This window comes from Dermacentor andersoni, chromosome 10 (assembly GCF_023375885.2).
Source record: "Dermacentor andersoni chromosome 10, qqDerAnde1_hic_scaffold, whole genome shotgun sequence".
Classification (NCBI taxonomy): Eukaryota; Metazoa; Arthropoda; class Arachnida; order Ixodida; family Ixodidae; genus Dermacentor; species Dermacentor andersoni.
Genome location: NC_092823.1, coordinates 112,451,286 through 112,475,202, shown reverse-complemented (window position 1 = coordinate 112,475,202; position 23,917 = coordinate 112,451,286). Strand labels below are relative to the sequence as shown.

At 46.0% G+C, this 23,917-nt stretch overlaps 1 protein-coding gene and 1 long non-coding RNA gene across 2 annotated transcripts; both read right to left on the bottom strand.

Annotated features, from left to right (window-relative positions):
* Nucleotides 1-1,299: 1,299 nt before the first annotated feature.
* LOC126544699 (uncharacterized) lies at nucleotides 1,300-13,540 on the bottom strand. Its single transcript, XR_011890636.1, has 3 exons — nucleotides 13,401-13,540; nucleotides 6,309-6,633; nucleotides 1,300-4,148 (listed from the first exon to the last, which is right to left on the bottom strand). It is a non-coding gene; the product is annotated as an uncharacterized lncRNA (long non-coding RNA).
* Nucleotides 13,541-14,167: 627 nt separating this feature from the next.
* On the bottom strand, nucleotides 14,168-22,190 carry LOC129388086 (uncharacterized). Its single transcript, XM_055078117.2, has 3 exons — nucleotides 22,101-22,190; nucleotides 17,668-17,992; nucleotides 14,168-16,313 (listed from the first exon to the last, which is right to left on the bottom strand). Exons 1-3 carry the CDS (start codon nucleotides 22,168-22,170, stop codon nucleotides 15,476-15,478), a joined length of 1,233 nt encoding a protein of 410 aa, XP_054934092.2. The 5' UTR covers nucleotides 22,171-22,190; the 3' UTR covers nucleotides 14,168-15,475.
* Between the last annotated feature and the right edge of the window lie 1,727 nt (nucleotides 22,191-23,917).

Here is a 23,917-nt window from a genome sequence, read left to right as displayed (position 1 = left end):
TGGTATCTGACAAGGGGTCTGTTCCTGCTGCGCATCAGAAGCTGTTTTGCATGCTGAGTCCCACCAAGTCGCCTCCGTGTAATATTACAACGCCGCGACAGGTGGTGGAGTGCAGTGCTAAGCTGTCTTATCCCGCTCAATGCTTCGCGTTCGCGAGACTGCGATGCTTCTTTTTTTAAGTTTGTGTTTCAAAAATTTTGTTATGCCTGAGCACTGGAGCCTAGGCGCACTTTGAACAGCATTGCTTAAGCAACTTTCCTGCCCTATTTTTCCCGTTCTTGCCCGTGTACTTTGGTATTCGCTGAAGAAACGCTACAAAAGCCTGGTGCTATTCTATAACACAATCGGACTTCGGCGCACATAATAACGTGCCGGTTTGAATTCTTTTCTTCTCTTCCTTAGAAGCAGAATTTTAACCGTCTTCGAAACGCTTGCGTCTATTGCTTTCCTTTGTCTAGCAGGCAATGGTGGTTTTCGCACCGGCTTTTTTTTTTTCTGATATATACGCAAACAGACTACATTGTGATGAAATCTGGCAATTCGCTAAATTTAGTCATGCAAAGGCTGCGAGGTATGGTCAGCAACATTCAGTACTGGCGTTAAGCTGTACTGCGGCGCTGGTTAGCCTAGCGCCTCACGGGTCCAACCCAAAGGGACCCACAACCACACCCGAAGGCAAATCGTGACTGGGCACAAAGCCACGCATGCGTGCCGCGCAAAGCGTGCCCTGTCAATAGCAGCGGCGAGTGGGCCCGACATTCAGTTTCAAACTTTGTCGCGCTTGTCGGCACAGGGAGTTTCGGTGCGATATGATAGCGCGCTGTCTTTACTGTGCTCCCAGCGCACTTGTATGAAGTGCGCTCGACATATCTTCAATTAAATGAGATTTTCAAGATTCCTTGGGAAAAAAATGAGCAAAAAAATGTGTAGCTTATAGGAAAGCTAATTATGAAATTTATCTTAATCATTCATCTGAAGCTCACTTTAATAGCAGCAACGTAGGCCCTCCTCGCCTAGGAACTTGTCTGCTAAAATGCTACGTTCGCTGTGCTTGTACCCTTTTTACACAAAGAAAATTGTATGAATTAAAAAAAAAACAGCCGGCACATATATGCCGTCGTGAGGACTTCTAGACTTGACTAACTGTTATACAATTCTAGCTATCTACTACACCTGCCCCACGCAGCCAAAGCTAAGCAATCATCGTATGTGTAAACATCTTATAGTGTGATTGAAGAGAGCCGCCTCCGGCAGGTGACGCTCGTCGTAAAATCCAAGAAAGTGCCCTTGTAGCATCGGTACGAAGCTGTGCCACCGTTTTGACAATTTTTATTGCCCTCGTTGCGAACACGACATGACACCACGGACCGTGGCGAACCTGTTAGCAAACCTTTGCAAGATGTCCTATTATTGAATCTGCTTGAACAGTTGCACCTGTGATCCGCCACCATGGCTGCCCCCGAAATTACATGTACGACTTCCATAACGGCTTCCTTTAACACAATTCTCTATGCGCGCTTGCTCCAGACATTGTGGCCTATTCTCTCTTCGTCCAAAAAAAAAAAAAAGGTGAACATTTGTTGCAAACCCACGCAGTCGGCTGCACTCTTACGGAAAAGTTGTCAGTTGTTTTCTCAATTTTGTTTATTGCGGCTAACGTATGTTACCGTAGAATGAAATTTGCGGGACTTGTAGACGGCTGTCATAACGTTCTCAGGATTGTGTAGACCGGAAGCCGAGATTCCTTGTTGACCTTGCTGAGTACTCAACTTTTTTTTGCAGCACAGAAAGTGTTTCGAATAGATAGGGTGTAGGCGCTGAACTTCAAACCAAGTGCTCCAAACGTGTGCGAAAATTTATTGATAACACTATTGGCGGTACAGCGACGAGAAATAGTGGTACTGGTTCGATATGCAAAGGGCGATTTTCCAAAAAGCTAGAAAAGTGCAGGGAAGTAGACGCGTCATCCTAAATGACTCAATTTCAGTTTATTGTGCTTAAAGGCTTATTGGGTTTTCAACATCGCATGAATTTCTTGTTTAAACACCAATTACGCCTGACAGCTGGAACAGCTCCGTTAAAGCTTCCCGTAAGTATGCGGCCAGTGTCGCTGGGGTGACCTGTGTTTATTCTTTAGAGGGAGTTTTCGGATGGTTGTTGTTGCAGCGTCAATCGATAGAGGTTATGGAGAACTCTTTAAGCGCTCGTACCTTCTCCGGTGGTGGTAATGCCTCGCCTGCCTGCTCCTACGGCAAATTACTGTGTGCATTTAAGTTAAGCTCACCACTGCGGAACCGGAAAAGCGGATTGTGCCGGTGTTAGCCTAAATAGGTTGTTTGGCACTACGCGAGAGATTACTTTCTGTACCGGATACAAGGCGTTCTCTTCCAGTTCCTCCGCCAGCAGACGTAATTGCACTTAAGGTAGGCACTGTGCCTGCAACGTCGGAAATGTTTCCAGCAGCTTTTGGGGGAACTCCTTTCGAGCTTGTGGTGCCAGTAGATGGAGGTCCTGCGACACTATGTATGCGGCTACCTACAGTGCTGGCCACTTCACCGCCTGCATTTGTTGCGGCGCTGCCAGGCATGGCTGTACCCATGGCACTTCTACCACCTGTGGACCCGGGTCGGTTTGCGACAACAGGTGGGACGAAACCTCCCACGCTTTGAGCGCCCACAGAAACAGTCCGTGTGGTAACAGGTACTGACGTAGCTGCTGCGCCGGATACTGCACTTCCACCACCAGCCACTACGGCAACAGACGTGGATGAACCTGAGGCACTTTCAACACCTGGTGAAACTGCTTTTGGTGAACTTAGAGCACCTACACCGGCAGTTGCTCCGAGGCCTGGAGTAACACCGCTTCGTACTGCACTGCTCGAGTTTTTTGCTCCAATAGAGAGAGACTCTGTGGTACCGCGTGAATGCGAGCCTTCTGTGCCGGATTTAACTACCGCTACTCCAGTTGATGCTCCAAGAGGCATGTGCTGGCCTCCTGAGTGTAGCCTAGCAGTGGCACTGTCTATTACAGAGCTAACACTTGAGAATGCACTGATTTTCTTTGTTGTGGTTGCATTAATATTCCATCCAGTGCCTAATGGGTGAGTGACATCAGTGCTAAATCCCATGCTGCCTTCAGGAACGGTAAAGCCTGCTAAAGAGCCTTTTTTATCTAGACCAACAACAGCCCCAACATTTCCTATAGTACCACTTGATACTGAGCCTAAACCTCGCTCGCCCGAAGGTTTCCTTCCTCTAATAGATATCCGATTACCTAGTTTGCTACTACTGGAAGCACTCGTTTCAACCAGAGTTGCAACAGGTGGCGCTTCTGCTGCGGCTGCAAGTCCGGAAGGGATTCCGAGAACGCTTGGAGTAATATCTGAATGTGTAACGCCTGAGTTTGGTATGGCGCCAGCTGAAATAGGTTTTTCTGTTTCAGGAGAGCGCGTTCCTAATATGCCGAATACAGCGGGCATTTCTTCTTTCACTGCGGAAACACGCGATATGCTTCCGCTTGAGGGTACCCCAACAGTAAGATTAACAATTCCTGAGCTACCAGTTGATAGTGTACCCGCAGTATTTCTTGAGCTACCACTGGAGATATCTCTTCCGGCGCCATGCGAGTGTGGAACATTGGTGCCGAATCCCACACCGCCTGTTTCCTCTGTAACACTTGGCACTCCTGATTCCGTACCTACCGTCAAAGTGCCCTCCCTATGCCCTGCAACACCGTTCGATGGCGCGCCCACCCGGTATCTTCGTGCATCATTTGGCTGGTCCATCGTAGTGGGTAAGTTCATATTCGTTGGGATTCGTACGACGCCACCGAGTGAACTTATAGCGCTGTGTGACCCCTCCCTGCTGCCGGTATATTGCGTAGCGTTAGGCCTAAATGAAGGAGTCGTGGGAGCATACCAGGAACACTTGGATTGGGGCACGCACGTCTTTTTTCCACCTTGTTGCAGTTCTACGTAACCCTCATTACAGACGCAGGCCCCAGCGTCGCAGGTGACGGCACACTTCTTTGGTCGATTTTCGCCGCACTTAGGGAGGCAACTGGGCACGCATGCATGGAAGCTTGAGTTTGCCGGGCATTTCGGAAGGCATTTGTAGGCCTTAATGCACATCGTTGACCTCTTCGGGTGCCTGCGTACAATTGACACAAATGCATTGCAAACTAAAGCATCCGTTTGCAATCTCCAATGGACAATAAAGGGCTTTTTAGGTAATTTGAGCAAGAAAGAAACAGGAAGCTAAGAAATGCCTTGTCATGATAACTCAGCCGTTCGACTGGTGTGTTGGAAAAAATTTGAAGATCAGACGTGACAAGATCACACAAACTGGATTATTTTCAAGACAAGAATTTAATGCATGATGTTTTCAGGCATGTGTCCACTTGTGCCATGCCTAACAACAAAGTTACTCTTGAAATGAAACATTGACGAATATTGCCATTAGAAGGTACTAACAGCGAAGCAGGCAGAGTGCATTCTTCGCGGAGTGCGCAGTGAAGCTTAGCGAGTGTGCACACTTTCTTATTGGATTTATGAAAACTGTGTCTTGTCTACTCCACCGGGTGTCGCGTCATATTTACTAGAGAAAGCTTTAGTGCAATTAAAGATGCTCTAAAATGTTAGATGCATATATTCATGGTGTTGTGGCAAAACAGATCAGTCACCTAGTTTATATTTACATGAAATGGAGGGTATCCTGAGGGTGTTGTGCACGCAAATTTTCAGATGCGAGGGTTAACTATTGGTCAAAGGATAATTGGCAAAGCTCGTTTTCTGCCTGATTACACTTGTTATATGAAATGGTGACTAAGTTTTGCTGCTCTCCTAAAAGACCCACAGCTGGCAAAATTATAGCTGGAAAGAAGTGGGACCACGTTATGCATGACGGGAACCACAACCTCAAAGTCAGAGGGTTACCACTTCCACTGGAAACGTTTTCTGAGCACTCCTTTCCCAGCTTTTTTTAGGGGTTATACGAGGCGCGTATTTGTGTTTTTTTTTTTTTTTTGGTGAGGGTCTTCCCTGTGAACTAAGCAAGACTATATATTTTGTCATAATGGGAAGCACGTTGCACCTGGTGTTCAATAAATTTTTAAACTGTGTAGGTGAAGTGGGGGGTGGGGGGGGCTCCTTTTGCATAAAACATCTATTGATTCGTTCCAATGCTTTACAAGCGTATTTAGCGAACAAGGTAGAAAATTGCCAGATGTCATGAATGAAGAAAACGGCCATAATGTTGACAGTTAGTTATAGAAGGGGAGAATTATGAGTGATACTTGTGCGAAGTTTCAAGACAATCAGTTTATTGTGGTCTTTGCAAACGCTCCTTAAGATTGAAAAGTCTGCGTGGTCGTTATCGGCCATGTTGTCCGTTTCACGCCACCTGCCTTTTGTGAACTGCACATGGCATCCAGTTCGAGTGTGACAGAAATGGGGGTGACCTGATGTGGAATGCCAAGAGAAAGTTTAATGTTTCTGGCCTAGCTGCGGGCGCTGTAAATATTTACTGAACGCTAATCTTAATTCTAATTTCATGCGTTGCACGAGATTTGTAGTAGGCTTCCCCGGGGTCCCCAATGAACTAAATAAGAGCCGCAGAACCGGAAGAGCCTCTTAGGTCGAAGTTTGGAAAGTGAAGGCAACATATGGTTGAGCACAATGTCAAATACACGGTTGAATTAAGGGCTTTTGTAAAGATATTCAACTAATACATTAGAAATTATTATACGACGTGCGTGTTTTCAACTGTGTGGAATAATTACAGGCAGCAGAAATGAGTAATTTACTGCGCGGAGGAAACAGTTCGGGAAATAGAGCTGTCATTCTGACAGCTTGGAAAAGTTTGCTGTCTTTTTTTGTGTTCGACATTAGGAAAAGGTATGGCTCCGTAGAATCAGAACACTACATTTGTTCCGTACTTCGAACTGCTTGTGCACATCTGTGCCATGAGGTGATTCCAGCTGTCTGCATATTCAGAGATTTAGGAAGAGCAAAGGTCTAATTTGATTCTATACTGGCCACGTCGTGATTCTCCGCGCACTCCCGTCTCCTGCATGTGCGCATTCGTTAAGCGCCTGCTTTCTTGACGCAGAGAATGTCGCATCTAAAGATATCAGAGGAGCCCTGCGTGAAGGTTGTCTTTCGTGTCACGTAGGTTCCTCTTTACTAAGTAAGACATTTCGTGAGATGCGCAAACTGCAAGCCGTACGGTACGAAAGATAGTGAAATTTACTGATGTGTAAGGTTAAGTGGAAATTGCAGGCATAATCGACAGGCAGTGATCTGTACTTACACCACCCATCCAGGCGGGCAGGCACATCCAGGAGTGCACGGTAGGTCGCACGACGCGCTGAGCGGCTTGTTGCAGGTTGCGGGGCATCCGGGCGCGCACGTTTGATAATCTCTTTGCCAGCGGAACCTGCACGCCAAGCATTTCTTCCGTGGAACGCACTCGCCCCAGGAGTTGCGCAGGTAGCGCCGCTTGCAAACGCAGCTGCGGCGTTTGCGCAGCTCCCAAGGGGGCGTGAATGAGGGCCTGCAGAAGTGGTCTCGCCGAGGCCTGATGCGTACCGACATTTCTAGGGGACCACACGTGGATGGCCCACAGCCCCCAGACCCTGCGATTTCGGGAGAGACGCATGTCGGTCGCGCAATTGCTGAAGCAGAGCAAACATTTGGCCATTATGTCCTATTTCTTTATTGGTACCAAATTCCCTACTTGCTTTCGCGCCACAAAACCGGGCAGGACTAACTTATTATCTTGATGATATTTGAATCATATTTTGATTTATTATGACTGCATACATAGAAATGCTAACATAGATACAAATCCACAAGTACTCTCTTGGAGCCGTATATAATGCCTGCCTATATGGTAATATTTTTTGGCTTGGACACGCACGCCAATATAAATTCATGAAGAAAAGACTTCGAAACTGACCCTCCAAATCAATTATAGTAACACTCAACGAAATCCAAGTAGCTACTTAAAATATCTAACATATGTGATTGAAATGCGGTGTGCATGCAAGCCAAGTGAAGCCTTGAGATGAGTCAGTTTGAGATTAGATAATTGGCCATGCTGTGGTTTTGTGGCCCAGTTTATATATGGTGATATTGAAGGACGAAAGAGACGCTTAAATTCTGCAGCCCATCAGGGAGCACGGCGCACCGCCGTAGGGGAGAGGGGGAGTAGGAGGTAAAGAGGAAAGATGTGAGAGATGGTTCAGGGGGCTCATCCGCACATGGCAGCAGAGGAGACAGGGACCGGCAGGGGCAGGTGCGCTCAATGGTATGCTGCTATCCCACTCGCCTCCATGAACTCCACAAGGCTGTGTAGTGCATGGAGATGGTAGCGGAGTGGGAACAGCAGGTCGAAGAGTGAGCCAGCAGGAAGGCTGAGCAGTCTATAGGCTCGGGTGACGCTCGAACTTTCCTCTGTTAGGGCCGGGCAGGCGCATAGGAGGTGTTCGAGGGTCTCGGGATCGCCGCATCGTCGTCAAGAGGGGGAGGCGCGTCGGCCTTTGGCCTGAAGCCTAGCTGCTGTCCATATGCAGCCAGTTCGGAGTCGCAGCAGGGTGGCCCTATCTCGCCTGGTGAGGCCAGACTCGGGGAGCAGCTTGGGTCCCTTGCCTTTAGCCACCCTCGGGTCTTGGTGAATGGCCAGTAGGAGCTGCTTCAGTCGTGGCCTTCAGCGCAGGACGAGTTCACGCGCTGCTGTATCGGCCAATAAGCGGAAACGAAGGACGCAGGTGGGTTCCGGTAAGAGGGGACGCGCGAAACACCCACGTGTGAAGAGAAAACGCATTAGAGGCTGCGCTGTACAAATGCACTATATCTGCACCTTCGCTCGGAACAAAAGCGTAGACGGCCCGAGCTGAAGGGGAATGTTCGGGGAGACGGGCGTGAAGTGAAAGGTAGGGGTTGCTTGAAGTCACCGCCACCGCTAATGCCCATGTGCTTCCCACATGTCTTGTCGACCGTATTGGTCGCGGAAATTGGGCGACGCGACACTGCCCAGCCGGTTTGATGTTTGGCATCCGCGTGCGCCTTCTGAGAATGCCTGTGAAAAGGGCGGTAGCTTTACCATCACATAGCCCGCTACGACCGATGGATGCTTTTGTGCGATATCGCCATCGGGTCCCAAATATGGTGTTTGGATTTCAAGCGAACCAGCCCACAGCTCTACGGGAGACAGCGTTTTCTCAGTACTGGCAGGGCAGTCCACTGTCCGGCAGACATGCAGTCAATAAGCCGTGGTTTTATGGAAACGTTCTCGGGCAGATTGTGTGGCGGCCGCTTGCAAGTGAAAAGGGGAGGACATCAGGGGCCAATATTCGCCGCCTATGTAGAGGAGAGGGAGATGACACGTGTCTTTGAGAAATCCTATGCCCTGGCGTGTTGTAAAGAGTGCCACTCTTTCCACCAATGACGTGTGATTGGCTGGTTTGTGACTCCTTTGTGCAAGTGAGAGCTTAAAAAGTCATGTCTGGTTCTGTGGAGGGAGCGGAGCTTCGGGCTTGGACTCGGACAGACGCCTCGGCGTTTGAATAAAGCGTCACTTTTTTGGACAACGGCCCTTCCTTTGCGCTGCCACCGGGCACTCGAATCATCGAGGGGCGCCAACTTCGGACCTTAAACACCTTCCCTCCTTAACTAGTGTTGAAGCTACCAGAGGATAAAGGGAAAGGAAATTAACTAGGTGGATGAGTATTTTGCTGGTTGCAGGCGAATCTAACCTTGCGAAGCTTGCCAACAAATTCTAATACCCAGCGTGGTATTTCAATAAAGTTGAAATAAAAATAATTCCAATAGGCGCATGTGTCATTCAGTTCATAATGGTTTCGTAATTGTATTAGGCTGAGTTTCAACACTGACAAAAGAACGACTACGAAATGGAAGAACAAAGTTATTTTTTTTCAGTGCTAAACAGCAGCGCACCACAATCATGAATGTGCCCTAGCTGGCTCTGTTCATCGCTTCAATAATTGTAATGTTTCAGAAGCACGGCCCTAAAATAAATTATAGGGTCCCAGCAAGCCTTTTCCTCTATGGTAGACAAATCACATCACATGCCCGACAATATTGCCGTGAACACCGGAGCCACATGTAACATCCTTCCAGAGAGCAGGGAATGTATAATTGCGCTGTCAGGGTTGCTCATGCTTTCCAGTGGTTTTGCCAAAATTCCGCCGTTTAAACTGCACATCATGATGCAATGACCTCCTCGTACTGCTATTGACTCCTTCTGTGAAAACGTTACTATCAACCATAAATGTTTCAAAGGCCAGAAAAGCGACTGCGATGCACTGTTCATAGTGGTTACAGTACAGAAAACGACATTATTTCACTGCGTTCAAACTCTCCACTTTAAAATTGTTTTAAACTTTTAGTAATGTGCAGCCGTCGTTTGCTCGAGTAGTGTCGCTCCCTCTGCAGCACGTTGCATTTTTGCTGCCTTCTACTACAGTGTACATTTCCGTGGTGCAGTGCAACTTTGTTTTTGGCCAGTCGAATTTGGGAACATCGCCAGACTCACCTGAACGTGAGCGTGACGACCGACAGTTGTTCTTTTTTTTTTGTCGTTCAAGGACGTGCAGTGCGAACGCTGCCTTTGTCTTGTTTGCAAATTATTGTTCTTTTGCAGTTGTGCTTCTGTTCGGTGGTCACTCAAATTTCGTTCGTTCTACCTGCCTCGCATACTGTCTGTTGGCGCTGCTGCTTTCGAGCGGACATGGTGCTGGCGCTTAGCGCAAATGTCTGCAAATGTCTGCAAATGTCTGCAAATGTCTGCAAATGTTGCTGCCACGGCTGCCACTGACCGCACTGCGCATCTACGCTTGCGCCAATGTATGTCCTGGTTAGAACTCCCGTTGTTTCTGTGAAGCAACCGGACCTTCGCATCACTGAGTGTCCAGTGCTATCTTCGAAAAAGGTGAGGTGGCGCGGATTTTCAGCAGTACACGCAGGTATCGTAGTGAGGCCAGGCATCATGTTACTTTAGGCTTTTTTACACCAAATTCATGGACATACTATTTGGATTACGATGGAATTACGAGCATGCCGCATAGTGTCAGCAAAAAACTTTGTTAATCGAGAACTACAATTTATATTGTGTTTCTTTCCTGCCTTTAGCTATTGGAGGCTTGCACATAAAGTTAATTATCCTACAACGAACTTACGGCTGTGCGCTTTATGATCGAGCCGAATACAGAATATATGTGGTTTCTTTATTATTCATTTGTGAACATTTTAATGAAAATAAAGTAAGGTGCTTGTATGTTCTTCGTCATTTTTCTTCAAGATGTGTCGCTTATCATCCCTGCACATGTGTCATACATCAGACTGAATCGCCCTTTCATTTTTAGGTATGTTTTCTGCAAATCTTTTTTAAATACCTGCAATTTAAGTTGCTAAATTGCAGTCACCGTTAAGAAGACACCTAATGATAAAGCGGTGGTGAGTTTGAGGTATCACGTTTATTTATACACCAATCCACGTGCTTATAGGTATAAGAAGACAATTCTATAAGGTTTTTCACATACTCTTTACGAATAAAGGTTAAGTTAAATTATGGGGCTTTACGTACGAAAACCACGATTTAATTATGAGCTACGCCATTGTGTGGGACTCCGGAATAGTTTGGACCATCTGGTGTTCTTCAACGTGCACCTATACGGGTGTTATGGCATTTCGCCTCCACCGAAATGAAGCCGCCGTAGATGGCATTCGATCCCGCGACCTCGTGCTTAACAGCGCAACACCATAGCCACTAAGCAAACATGGCGGTTACGAATAAATATACACGCAAATAAGGTTAAGAGGGAGCAGAGGCATCCACTAGTAGAGGCGGCACAATATGTTCTGCCCAGTTTGGCGATGCCACTGCCTGAGATGGTTCTCTTTGTGGGTAGGTTGGTGTATCTGTATAAGAATAAACAGGAGTAAATGATATTCCAGTAAAACACCAATTACTTTGTCCCATGAGTGCTCAACTTCTGTCTTTTCCTGACACATCTTGCGCATGCGCCAATAGGACAAGTTGATTTGCCTGGGCAACTTTTACTCTTGTGGCTACCTAACCAGTTCATAACCAGTACATAACCAGTTCACGAACTGGTTATGTACTGCACACTGGTGCACGTATCGGGATACTTTCATGAACTGATACTGGACCAAAACAAAATCAGAACGCGTTGAACCTGAACCCGCACCGCAGCGGTGTTTTTAACGGGAACACTTTTTGGGAGTTTACATACTTTGCGCAATCTCTTTCATGATAACTTGCATCTAGGTGTGTGCCGTTGGATATAGGCCGTCGCCCCCCACCCCATCTTCAATGACAAAAGAACTTCGTAAAAATGTATCAGGTGCTGGGAAGGATTCAATCCACGTTTTAATATCTACACAATCTTATCTGAATATTAATTTTGTTAAGCAGTGGTGCTACTAGAAACGGTAGCCTAATCAAAAGGAACGCCGAGAGAGGAGCTCACTTACAGTGCGCGCCTCATGAGCGACGCGTTTAGTGGGTGGCAATACGATGTGTCACTACGTCGGTGAAATTCGAATGACGTTAACGTCGACACCCATCGTAACATAGTTTCTGCCAGACATTTCTTTCTTCTCTACTCAGTCGTTTGGATCTCTAGCCTCAGCTGGAGATTCTAAATTCGTTTGTACACATATTTTACTGTGTACTTTGTGCAAGAAATAAACTTGAAAATGAACTTGAGTTCAGTTTTAGCCAACGCCGCCGAGTGTAGAGAATGGCATTTTAAGAATGAACGAATGCGCGCGAATGTGATCAGTCATGTGTGTAAGTGAGTACGTGACAGTGGATGTTAGTAGACGTAAATGGGAATGTCACGTTGAAGGGAGCTCTGGTATTGCTATGAATCGGTGATCCTTTTATTGAGCTGGTGATTCAGATGCGGTATGAACCTCTGAATGCGACTTAGTTGAGGATGTGGGTGGTTCCTTGAGATTTAATGGAGTATGAGCCCATAAATGTGTTAGAATGGATGTGTACGTGATGCCGTCTATCTGGGTGAACCCGAGTCAGTGTGAGTCCGTAAGTGTAAGTAGGTCGGCCTCAGTCTGATTCTGGTGAGTCTCAGGGAGCCATATGGAAAACATTTTGTGGGTGAGTCTGTGGGAGATAAGTTTGTGTTGCCCGCCTATGCTAACCCCATAACTATTTCGTTTAAAGGAAGGCGCGGTCCTATGTCAGCCCCTGCAAACACTTTATCCAGATACGTTAGCAGACATCTTATTCATTGAACCTATGAGCCGTTCTAGGGAGTCGATCTACCTTTCTTGAGCAGTGACGTAAACATGACACTTCAAAAGTTGTTCATGCTAGCATAGTCAAATGCGTCGCGTTGCACGCAAAGCTACGGCTAGTGAATACAGGAGACCTGTCGGAAAAGACGATATATATCAAGCGCACGTCTGTGCTTATCTTCGGTTTCGGTCATTTTTCGTTCACGTCCACTACGTTTCACATGTCGTCCTTCCCTTCTAGAGCAAAGGCGGTCTTATTTTGCAAATTTCTTGACTTAGCTAATGTCGAGCTATTATCAGTGATTACTTGGTTCTACTTTGCACATGCCCCATCTATCCAGATTGTTAATATTAGTTAAGATGTGTGGTATTAAATTGATGGTAGTAGTTTGTATTCTAAATATACGCACAAGATATCGTACAACATATTCGCTAAAATAGCATCGAGAAGATGCACTTTGACGCCACGTAACGGGAGCGCGCGTTTGTAATTCTTTTCCGCGCTAAAAGTACGAGTTACTTACGTCATGTGGGCAGCGAGCCTTGGGGAGGAATAAACAGCATAGTTTTATTGTGCATACACATTGACGCGCTGCTCACGTATTTGAGCGAGAAATATTTGCAATAGCAAGTAGCTGTTTGTTGTTTCAAAGAGACTTTCATGCATATGCACATTCCGACAACACGTCATGCTCAATGATGTGTAAGCAACTAAAGATATAAAGTGACGGGACACAGGAAAGCTCGCAAATAGCTTGACGAGAAAAGATATACAGCAGTAGCAATGCAAGCTCTCAATATTGGTCCAAATGATGGAACCTACAAGGAGCAACACAACAAGATGTTGCTACCAGCTGGCACATTCATTTGCTGATGCGACAAAAACCGAATAGCACGGTTTATTTTAAACATACTCGATTTCTTTCTTCTTGCCCCATCTGAGAGAACATACTCATAGTGTTCCAGCAGAGATGGGTGTTATCGGTGTCGCACGAGCCACTTGGCATTGGTTTCACAACAGTCTTGCCAAAAGCCTATTTGTTTCATTTCTTTCGGCGTGGTGTCTTTCACGAGCTACACTTAAAGGAATGGTACTTACTGGTACACCGGCGGTCTGCGCTTACCGCCACGATGCAAATTGTGGCCAGGATCGCCGCATGGTACTGCATGCTGTTCTTTGCAGTGCGTGAAATATCGCGTGCTCACCTCTTGCTAGAATGTGCGGGGAACCTCGCAGCCGTTAGCGTTTCGTATGCAGGTGTGTCGAAAAGCGCTACCCATTGTTCCACGTTGAAATGTCACTGGTATCTACGGCATCGAAAATTTTACCTGTATAGTTTCTCAATTCTATTTTCTTTGTTTCACCACAGTGAAGTCTGCAAGTCGTTCACGGAAATATGAGCAAAAGTTTGACATCTCTTCTTATACTTACTCTTCGGTGTAATCATGTGCCTTATTTATTTGTGCACGTAACGTCGTAATTTCAAGTCAAGAATTGCACCTAAATATTTTTCTCCCCATCTATTACCATACACATTGAGATCAGTCTAACAGGGGTAAAGTTCTTTATGAGCTTTTCTACCGGCTACACTTTCGTGAGCTAACAACGCGCGTTCCAAAAGAAAGATAACACAATAATTTCACTCAACACAAAGCAACAAACATACCGTAGTGGTTTGTAAGAAAACAGCTAGTTAATTGTTTAGGTAGTAAAATAAACGAACACATTATAAGTAAGTTATGATGTGTACACAGTAGCATGGTGAATCTTAACGAAAACTTCCTCCTGAACATAATTCTCAACAGGCGTCTTCCCCCTTTGTGCAACGTCATTGCTTAAATATGGATGCGTTTGGTTGCCGAAGAGCATTTATTTAATTGTCATTGAAGTAAAAATATTGTCATGGAATGTCTGCAAGCACAAAATAATAAAGCGAAACAACCATCCCATAATAATTATGCAAAGTTCATGTTGTATCTGGTGATTGACATTCCTGCTCTTAAAGACATTGAACAAATGGAATGTATGTAGCTTGGCGTGACAAAGATACGTTCGTCACCACTCGACGAAACTGCTGGTATCAATGGCGAAGCGTAGATTTGGCTTTGCTTATGTAAGTGCAGCTATTCACAAACAAGACAAAGTTCGAAATTCTGCGTGTATCCATGTGAACATAATGTAGTCTCGGCAGTCGAATATTTCGAAAACGCCGCAACTAAAAATTGCTCAGTTTTTCAAAGTAGCCTGCTTGTTGATGTACGGGTAAAGCTCAAATCCCTTGGTTGCTTTGAACTGCCAGTGTTAAAGAGATTTCGCCATAGGCATACAGCCAAGGATGGCGTCATGCTGATTGTTATTTTTTAGTGTCATGAATAGTGTCATTGCGGTGAGGGCACTGAAATTAATGAGGGAGTTGCAGAATCATGTTGTACCTTCATTGTCGACCAAGAGTGAATGTTGAGACATGTAAGTGGCGTAGAGAGGCTACATTGGTATAAAAGGTAAGCAGCATTTTGCCGATCGTTAAACGCCCCTCTTTTGGTTTCTCACGCATATATGTGTAGTGACGGAATTCAGTGAGTCGTAGAAGCCTAGTTTGCATATACACCGAGTACCTATTTCACGTTATCTCCCCAGTGGTTTTCGGGTAGAGTATATTCAGGTGTACTCCTGCGTCAACCTGGCAGTTGCAAGTGGACCTAGAATACGGCCAGTTTCTTGTTCTTTTTATTTCACCCTTCTTGAAATAACATAGATTCCGGCTACATTAGAGCGCATAAGGCCGTTTGAATGATTGCCTAAATAACTCGCTCACGTGTTCGTCACTTTTTTGCTGTGGTGACTCACTGAACCGTTCAACAACCAACTTCACCCATGTACAGTGATCCCCAGCTTAGCAATATCACATATGACACTTTATATGCAGTTTATAAACATATTTAGTGGTTACTTATTCCAACATTCTTTTATGAAATACTCTTAGGCACATTATATGTAGGTGTAATATACGCACCCTCTATCTAATTTGGCACTGTCTGAAAAATTTCTTCCTGCACTTGGTGAGTGAGTAACTACGCTATTGAATCACACGCTACCCGATGGAGTGGTAACAAACGGTGTCCGTTGTATAGTTGCACTGACATCCTCTCCGTCATCGGGAACAGTAGCAGCTGCTAGTTCGTCTCCGTAATTACACCACTGTCCTCTGTGTTTGGACTTTCGCTTCCTAAATCATACCCACCATCCACTGGGGGAACTGCTAACGCTGCACGTGCCTCAACTTCTCCAGCCCTGGCTTCGAGGGGGGCTGCACTAATGCTTGGGTCTGCCCCAGGTGAGTTTGTTCTAGCGCTGGCCGAAGGAAACCCTTCGGTTCCAGTAGAGCGCGCACCTTCTGATCTGGATACAATCATTGCTTCTCCTCTACCTGCTGCTGTAGCTCCTGTACCTGTGAAGGTGCCCGTATAGATATTTCCTCCGGCACCAAATGAGCGTGTATCCTCACTGCCAATCAAACGTCCTGGTACGGTAACTGCTGAAACTCCCGCTTCTGTACCAGCACTCGTACCGCCTACGCCATATTCTGAATGGCCGCTTGAGGGCGTACGCCCCTCCAATTGTGTTCGTGCACGATTGGAGGGAACTGGGGCAGTAGCAGAGCCCGCATTCTCCAGCCTTGTGGTGGCTCCACCAGCTAGATTTGTAGCAGTAGGTGACCCCTCCGTGCCGCCAGGGTACATAGTTGCGTTGGGCTGAAATAAAGGTGTCGTCCGAGCATCCCGAGAACACACTGCCTGATGCACACACGTCTTCTTTCCATCTCGCTCCAATTCGATGTACCCCTTATAACATATGCAGGCTCCCCTTTCGCAACTAAGGACGCATTTCTTCGGTGGCTTTTGACCGCATTTGGGCCGGCAACTCGATACGCAAGCCTGGAAACTTGAGTTTACTGGACATCTTGGAAGGCACGTGTAGGCTTTGATGCACTTGTTCGAGTTTCTTGGGTGCCTGCATAGAAACAATGTCAACCCATTAAGAACACCAGCCTCGGTTGGCATATTTAATTGGAGATCAAGGGGCTCTTTCAGCAATCTCAATGAGGACATGAACTACAAAAAAAGATACTCACCAATGATGACCAACGAGCAGTTTACGTTACCTTGGGCATGTTAAATTCCAAATATGAAACATGGGGCACATGAGCTGACATACCAGCAAATATGTTCAAAACGCAGAAATCAAAGCAAAGCGCAGTTTAAGACCTGGGTATAAGCTTGTGAGGCGGGCAACATTATATCATTCTGGCAACTGAATGCTGCTGCGGTAGAACTAAGCGGAAGAGGTTGCCATAAAAAGTTCCATAAGGACGTACACAAAGCGCATTCTTAAGAAATTTTGCTCTAAAGATCGGACAAGTATGCGCGCTCAATGCGCGTTCCTGTGAAGTTGCATTACAGTTTCATTCGTGCAACGCGAAAGGAGCTCAAGAATGGCGGATTACTTAAGATTGTACATTGTTTTTTATGTTATGTGAAATAAAAAAACAGCAACAAATGTGTTACATTAGCAAGAAGCTATCTTTGCTAAACCTCCCGGTCTTTCTTGACCATGGCTGCTTTGTGCAGCTGTGGTGACAAGCTCGCAATAAAAAGATGAGTTATGTACCTGATAGTGCGACAGACCCTTGGGCCCCAGCAGAGTCTGTGGATGCTTTAACTATTTGACCACAAGCACGTGTATACTTCGATCGTGCCAGCGCGTACTAGATCTTTGAGATGATCGCCGCCTGTGTCACATTGCGTAGCAAGGGCCCGCGGAACCACATGCACGCGGGCTTTTGTCCTTTACTCAAGAAATAGAGGAATGAAACTGCGAAATTTATAGCATTGTATTAACTTATTATTTAACGTTTCCCTTCACATATACTCCAGGATGTTCTCCAGATCGGCGTCATTTACTTCCTCTATACTTCGAGCTAATTCTTCCCATGGGCAGGCTTAGTGACGGCGATCTCTGTGCTCAGAGATCAGCGGTCTAGGAGCATTCTGAGGCTACGCGAGTCCGCATTTTTGCAATCTAGACCTGCAGATGTCTAAACACGAGATTTAGACGCGTCATTTTCTTTTCTCAGCATGTAGCATCCCACAAACGCGGCGACGTCGCGCTATCAAGTCTTTTTTGGCACGACGTCGTTGGACGCTTTCCAACTTCCACTCGAGGAACGCCTCTCTACGTAGTGTTAGATACTGCGTCATGGGTTCAAACTGCGCACTGCAGGCTAGCTTCGCTACATACATTTCCTAGTGTGTGCCACCAAGCGAAAATCAGAGTTCGAGTGTGCTACAACGGACATTGTACTTACACCACCCAGCCAGGCGGGCAGAAACATCCGGCCACACATGGTAGGTTGCACGAGGCGCTGAACGGTTTGTTGCACGTCGCGGGGCACCCGGACGCACACGGGTGATAATCTCTTTGCCATCGGAACTTGCAAGATATGCAGTTCAATCGCGGAATGCACTTGCCCCAGGAGTTGCGCAGGTAGCGCCGCTTGCAAAGGCAGCTGCGAAGCTTGCGCAGCTGCCAGGGGGGCGTGAATAGCGGCCGGCAGAATACGTCCCGTCGGGGATCGCCGGTTACAGGGACTTCCAGAGGGCCGCACTTTGGAGGTCTGCAAGCTCCAAACTCTGCAAGTGCGGCAAAGACGTGCGTTGATCGGGTGAGGCCGCAGGTGAAGCAAATGAAATTGCATTGTTGAGTTTCACGTGGCGGGCCCGCGCTCTGGATATTAGACACGCCCGTAGTGGGGAACACAGGATTAACTTTGACAATCTGGGTATCTTCGACATGCGCCCAATGCATGTTACACGGGTCTTCCTGTATTTTGCCAAGGCAAGCACATAATAGGGAAACGTGTGGGCAATAATTCTGAGAAATACATTTCAAATATTGACTTTTATTTACCATAGATTTTTACAACGAAATGTTACACAGGTCATTATTTTCCCAATGTTTCTGTGCTAGACATCCTTATGGTTAGTATTATTTTATTACACAAAAAAGCATGCAAACAGACAAAGAGGCAACATTTTGATAAAAGGCTGTCTGTTTGAATCTCAATGCTGTTCTAGAAAATCCAATCAGCAACATTCCATGTTATGCCATTGTTTGGGTGCATGCGTGTAAATGAGGTAATATTTCGCTGCATTGTTTGCTTGCACATGGCAGGAACTGAATTAGAATCAAGAATAAATGGGCTGCCTCAGATGGAGAATCAAGCAAGCGTGACAAAACACTATTTATATTCAGCTACTTCTGCTCATCACACAACGACATTCGGCGCTAGGCACGAGTTACACCAAATTTTATAAGCCCACCAAGTTTGTTAGCTGCATGCGCTGGTTCAAAGCCTGAATATTCTGCACTATACCTTGATATGGAAGGATTTGAGCCCCTTATTGTTTTGCAATCTTCCCGAGAGCAATAGCAATAGTTGCGGTGACACAAAATTTTGTTAGACGTTCCAGACTCCTCTTGGCTATTTCCGGTGAATGATCTAGCTAATGATATAATTTGCGCCTAGCCTTCGCCTCTCCCTATACGTTTATATTTAAATAGTCTATGCAGTATTGCGTAAGTTAACTCCGCATCGGCGTTGTTTGGTATATTTACCATAACTAACCAGTTCATATCTGTGAGCAAATGACCTTTCGGTCTGCTGGCATTCGTGGTTTTAACGTATCCATTGTCCATTCAATCCAAACTTATGAGATTATATTGATGGACGTGTTCGCTCCTCTTAACTCTAGAAGCTTCTTGGAGTTAAGTCGTGGGGTTTTGGAAAAATCTTCACTATATAAGTAGGTACATTTTTCTAGTCACAATTGGTCGAGATTTTTCTTCAAGAAAGCACTACATTTCTAGTTTTGAAATGACTATTCGCAGGCTACAATGCTTACACGTATATTCACGTTTACACGTTTACAGGTCTCTCCCATTAGACAGCATGTTGATCCCCCTGATAAGAATTGGAGGGCAGCCAGTGCGCACACAATTTTTCTTAGTCACGGAAACAGCGCGCCGAAACGATTGTGAGGGCTACAATGGTTTATTTCGCCATCTTTTCTGGCAGTCGCGCATCTCTAGCTCACTGTATTACTGTTTTTTTCTTGAAATAACTATTCACGGCATTTCAAGTTTTCATAATACTATATTTTCTTTTCCTGCTATATCCATTGTTGCCACAGCGATATTTTTTTTTTTACATGTAGAAAAATACACGGGCGCCTGTTGAAGCGTCATCGTTAAGGGCGTTTTTCCCCCAGGGTTCACTATATACCTCTTGGTAAAACGAGGTTCCACTGCATTTCTGAAGTAAGCAGTTTCTGTTTTTATTGGCTTTAAAAGATTAAGGCACATCTGCTAATTATTATGGTAGGACCATATTTTGATTCTATGCATTATAGTGGTGTGAGCATTTTCTTCGCATGACGGGACACGGATGATTTTGGCCACATCCACCAAGTGCAAAACTGATCGTAATTAACCTGTCCCACGTCTCGGTTCAAATGAATAGGAAGTAGGCTGCATCTTCCGTATAGTTAGAATTTTGACAGATTCTCGGATCGCTAAGACTCGCATATATATACAGATTAGCCTTCAGGATGAAGGTGCCAAGAACACGCAACGTTCCAGATAACGAATGTTAGGCCCGTGCGCATTGCCGGTAATGAAATCTCCCAAATCTCGTCGTCCCCCCATCACATCCCAAGGACTAAATTGCCGCAGAACCCATCTGATACGTTAGCATTGATACGTTAGCACTGATACGTTAGCATTGAATCAATATAGCGACCCAACGTATTACCACCATCGAAACGAGTTTTGTACGTGGAGCGTACTCCTCTTCCGCGCTTCCAACAGGACTCGGTGTCATGTTGCGCCGCCGCAACCACGAAGAGTGCGCGTAGCCTTCAGAACGCATTGCGCGTCACTGAGTGCGAACCCTGAGAAACACGTAATCCGGCAACGCGTCTGCTCTCTTACGCTTCTGTCTGGGCGCCCTGCATCTAGTGGCAATGCCGAGACGTCTGCTTGTGGCCGCCCAGACGAGAAGCGTGGCGTACCGGTACGTGCGAACGCTGAGAATTCTTTCCGTGTCTGCTGACGAAAATTCAGTGGCACTTACTCAAAGACCCAAGTTGCGGAGAGGTTCATTGACGAACGGCATGTACCCAGTGCGTTCATAGCGTAGCTCGCTAAAGCGTTGGCGTGAAAGCCGTTATCCAACCTATCCAAGTTGAAATCAAAGACGTTCATTGAATAGCGGCAAACACCTTCTGGTACACAACCAGTTACCGAAGCGTTCATCAAAGAGGTTCACTGGAGCACAGACCGAGTTGCCCATACCCAGTACTACAATCGGTGGTTAAAGAGTGTGTTCGAACATCGGTGCCTAGACAGCCCCACATCTACAGTGACCCATGTCTACGTGAACGAGATTTTGTTGAAGAGCTGGAAGTATGTAAGCATTGCCCCACACTACTCAGTGACCGTTGGCTCGAGGGGAGGTTTCGAGCCCGGTTGCCTTCGGCACATCAGCGCGATGCGCTACCCATTGAGTTAGGGAATATCCAGTGACGCAGGTAGGCCGCAAAATGGTTATATAAACATGCATTCGATTAAAAACAGACAGACAGACAGACAGACAGACAGACAGACAGACAGACAGACAGACAGACAGACAGACAGACAGACAGACAGACAGACAGACACAGACAGACAGACAGACAGACAGACAGACGGACGGACGGACGGACGGACGGACGGACGGACGGACGGACGGACGGACGGACGGACTGACAGACGGACAGAAAGACGGACGGACAGACGGACGGACAGACAGACGGACGGACAGACAGACGGGCAGACGGATGGACAGACAGACGGACGGACAGATGGACGGACGTTTTTCCTTTTCAAAAAAGACAGGTGAATCGCATTTATGGTAAATAACTGCACACTGCAATGTCACCTTTCGTCATGCTGACGATGGACCACTGCAATAAGTGCAATAGCTATCGCAAGCTTTGATTTTCTTCCTCGGATGTCCGACAAGCGTGACTTGCCAGGTACGGAAGCCTGTAACATTCGGGCAGCTCTCGTATCTACCTGGAACACACATCCTGGATACATTACGCAATTCTTTGCGCACACAGGTAGCGTCACAGTGACGGACAGTGACACATCAACTAAACGTCAACGCCCACACTGAGAGCTATTTTAGACCAACCAAACTTCTGAGCTAATTTTAGTGTGTGGCCTGCGCGAATATGGTCAAAACCAGTAATGTGCATTTTTAAGCGCAGGAACACATTTCTGATAAGGTTTATCAGTGAATGATATTTGCCAGCTCAACAAGGTCTCGTGAAACGAACCTTTTGTGTGCATCTATCGAGCCTCACCACTAAGATGTTGTCAATGGTGCTGATAAAAAAAATCAATGAATCCGACAGGCTTGCCGGCCACCTAAGGGGCTATTTTAGCAACAACACAAGTTCTGAGAGATTGCCTGAACTAATTGCAGCGGCAAACCTAAGGAGACAACCAGATGAGTCTATCGCCAATACAACCGATATACTGGATCGCAAAAATATGTTTTTTAATAGATTAGTTCTTTATTTTTGCCCTTTCTTGAAACATATGGTATGAGTTTTTTTGAACAGAGCTCCGTCGTCGTACTTTGGTATCAAGCAGCTGTTTCCCAGGCTAGAGAATTAGAAAAACAGTACTTACTGCCACAACTGCGGTCTTCGCTTGCTGCCACAATGCAAATCGTGGCCAGGACCGCAGCAATGGACTGCATGTTGTTCCTTGCAACGCAGTGGGAGAAACCGCAAGTACACTTTTCGCTAGCGCTTCCGGAAACCTTGCAGCCGATAGCATTGTGTATGCAGGTGTCTCAAAATGCGCTACCGATTGTTCAGATACTGAAGATCCACTGGAACATGCGGCAGGGAAACTTTGCCTCAATGGCTTTTCAAATTGTTTCTTTTGATATTCTCACGCTGAGGACGGCACAATCATGTGAGATTAGTAGAAGTACGTATAAGGGAAACTTTGACATGTAATGTTACTGACTCTTCTGGTGCTATGACAGTGCCTAATCAGAGAAACACGTTAAGTACTTTTTTTATTCGAGGATTACAGCTTAAAGTGAAGGCATTGTCTGATCAAAACTACATACATCTACTTCTAATGGAGAACGTTCCCACCTAGAGTTTAGCTACCGACTGAACACGCCCGAACTACTATTGCAGCACTCGTCGAATAAAAAAACCACATTGAATTGCACATGCTAGAAAACATAGGACTTGATGTTTCAACTCGTGCAACAAATGAACACATCGCAGTTTGCAAGCTTCTATGGTAACAGGGGTAATTCTTAACGCGAACATCTCTCTTGAAAGCATTCTTTATGAAACATCTTCTCTTTTCCCACGCGACATCAGCGCTCAAATAGTCCCGCTTTCATTTACCAAGGCTGCCTTGTGCAGTTGACATCTAGGAATATGACAGGGATGAGCTATAATTAGTGCTTGCTGATAGCGTGTGTACTCCCTTAGAGTGCCTAATTTGTTGGAAAAACTGAGAAGTTGCTGTCATCACGTAGTGCAGCCGCATACACAAGCTCACCTACGTTTTGCTCCAGAAAGGTCACCAGATGCTTTCGACAAAGCTATTTCCACTTTTCCTCATATTCCGCTTGATATTCAGGGTTTACATTTATTGGCGAGCTGAGTAGGCAGGCTATTCAGAAGATGTGGTGTCGATGGTGTGCAGTGCTTAGCGCCCAGTTCAACCTAGCCAATTACTTTAGTCTTGCTCGTATCCGCTTATTCAATTTCAGCGATTGCCATTCATCGCGTTTTTAGTTTCAGCATTTGCTCCGTGTTCCACATTCCATAGACGGTGCTCGGGCGAACTGATTGTAAGCAGTACTTGCAAATGTAGATGCACTTGCAGATGGAAGGTGGACCTAAAAGGCACACACATTATCCCGTTCATTATTCTTCTTACTCGCTGAAAAATCTAGGTCCTGAAGATTAGAGTAGAGGCTCGTTTTTGCAGTGGTCTGCTAGATTGCTGTCGTACACTGACTGCTACGCATCTCTGCGGCAGGCCTGTGTAGGCAGACCCGGGTCGAGGCCATCGCCCTGAGTGGAGATCGGTAACAGTCCCAGGGCTAGATCTAATACGCCGAATGCCAAATAGACGCCGCACTGATATCTATCGCCGTGGCAGAATTAGGAGTACAACGCACTCGTAACACGAAGGCTCTGGGTTGGGAATCGCAAATGGCATGTTATGTTTCCATTCACTTTCATTAATTCCTTATCTTTATTAATTTTTCTAAATAATAATTTCACCAACAGCTAATTTCCCCTATACTTTTCTTGGCTGCATTATCCCTTGGCTCTACTTGGTTAGGAATAACAGGAATCGAGCCCTTCGTTTTCCATCCTTCTTGCTCATACTACACGCATAACACAAAAACGCCAGCTTTTTTGTAATCATGGAACCAAACACTCATTTACCATAAAGTTAGAAAA

Bases quoted from the DNA above. Each gene is read 5' to 3' on its own strand.
- LOC129388086 (XM_055078117.2), bottom strand. From the start codon at position 22,170: ATGCAGTCCATTGCTGCGGTCCTGGCCACGATTTGCATTGTGGCAGCA. The intron at 17,993-22,100 runs GTAAGTACTGTT...CCGCACTTGCAG, and splicing joins CGAAGACCGCAGTTGTGGCA to AGTTTGGAGCTTGCAGACCT. The intron at 16,314-17,667 runs GTAAGTACAATG...GTTTCTATGCAG, and splicing joins TGCCCGCCTGGCTGGGTGGT to GCACCCAAGAAACTCGAACA.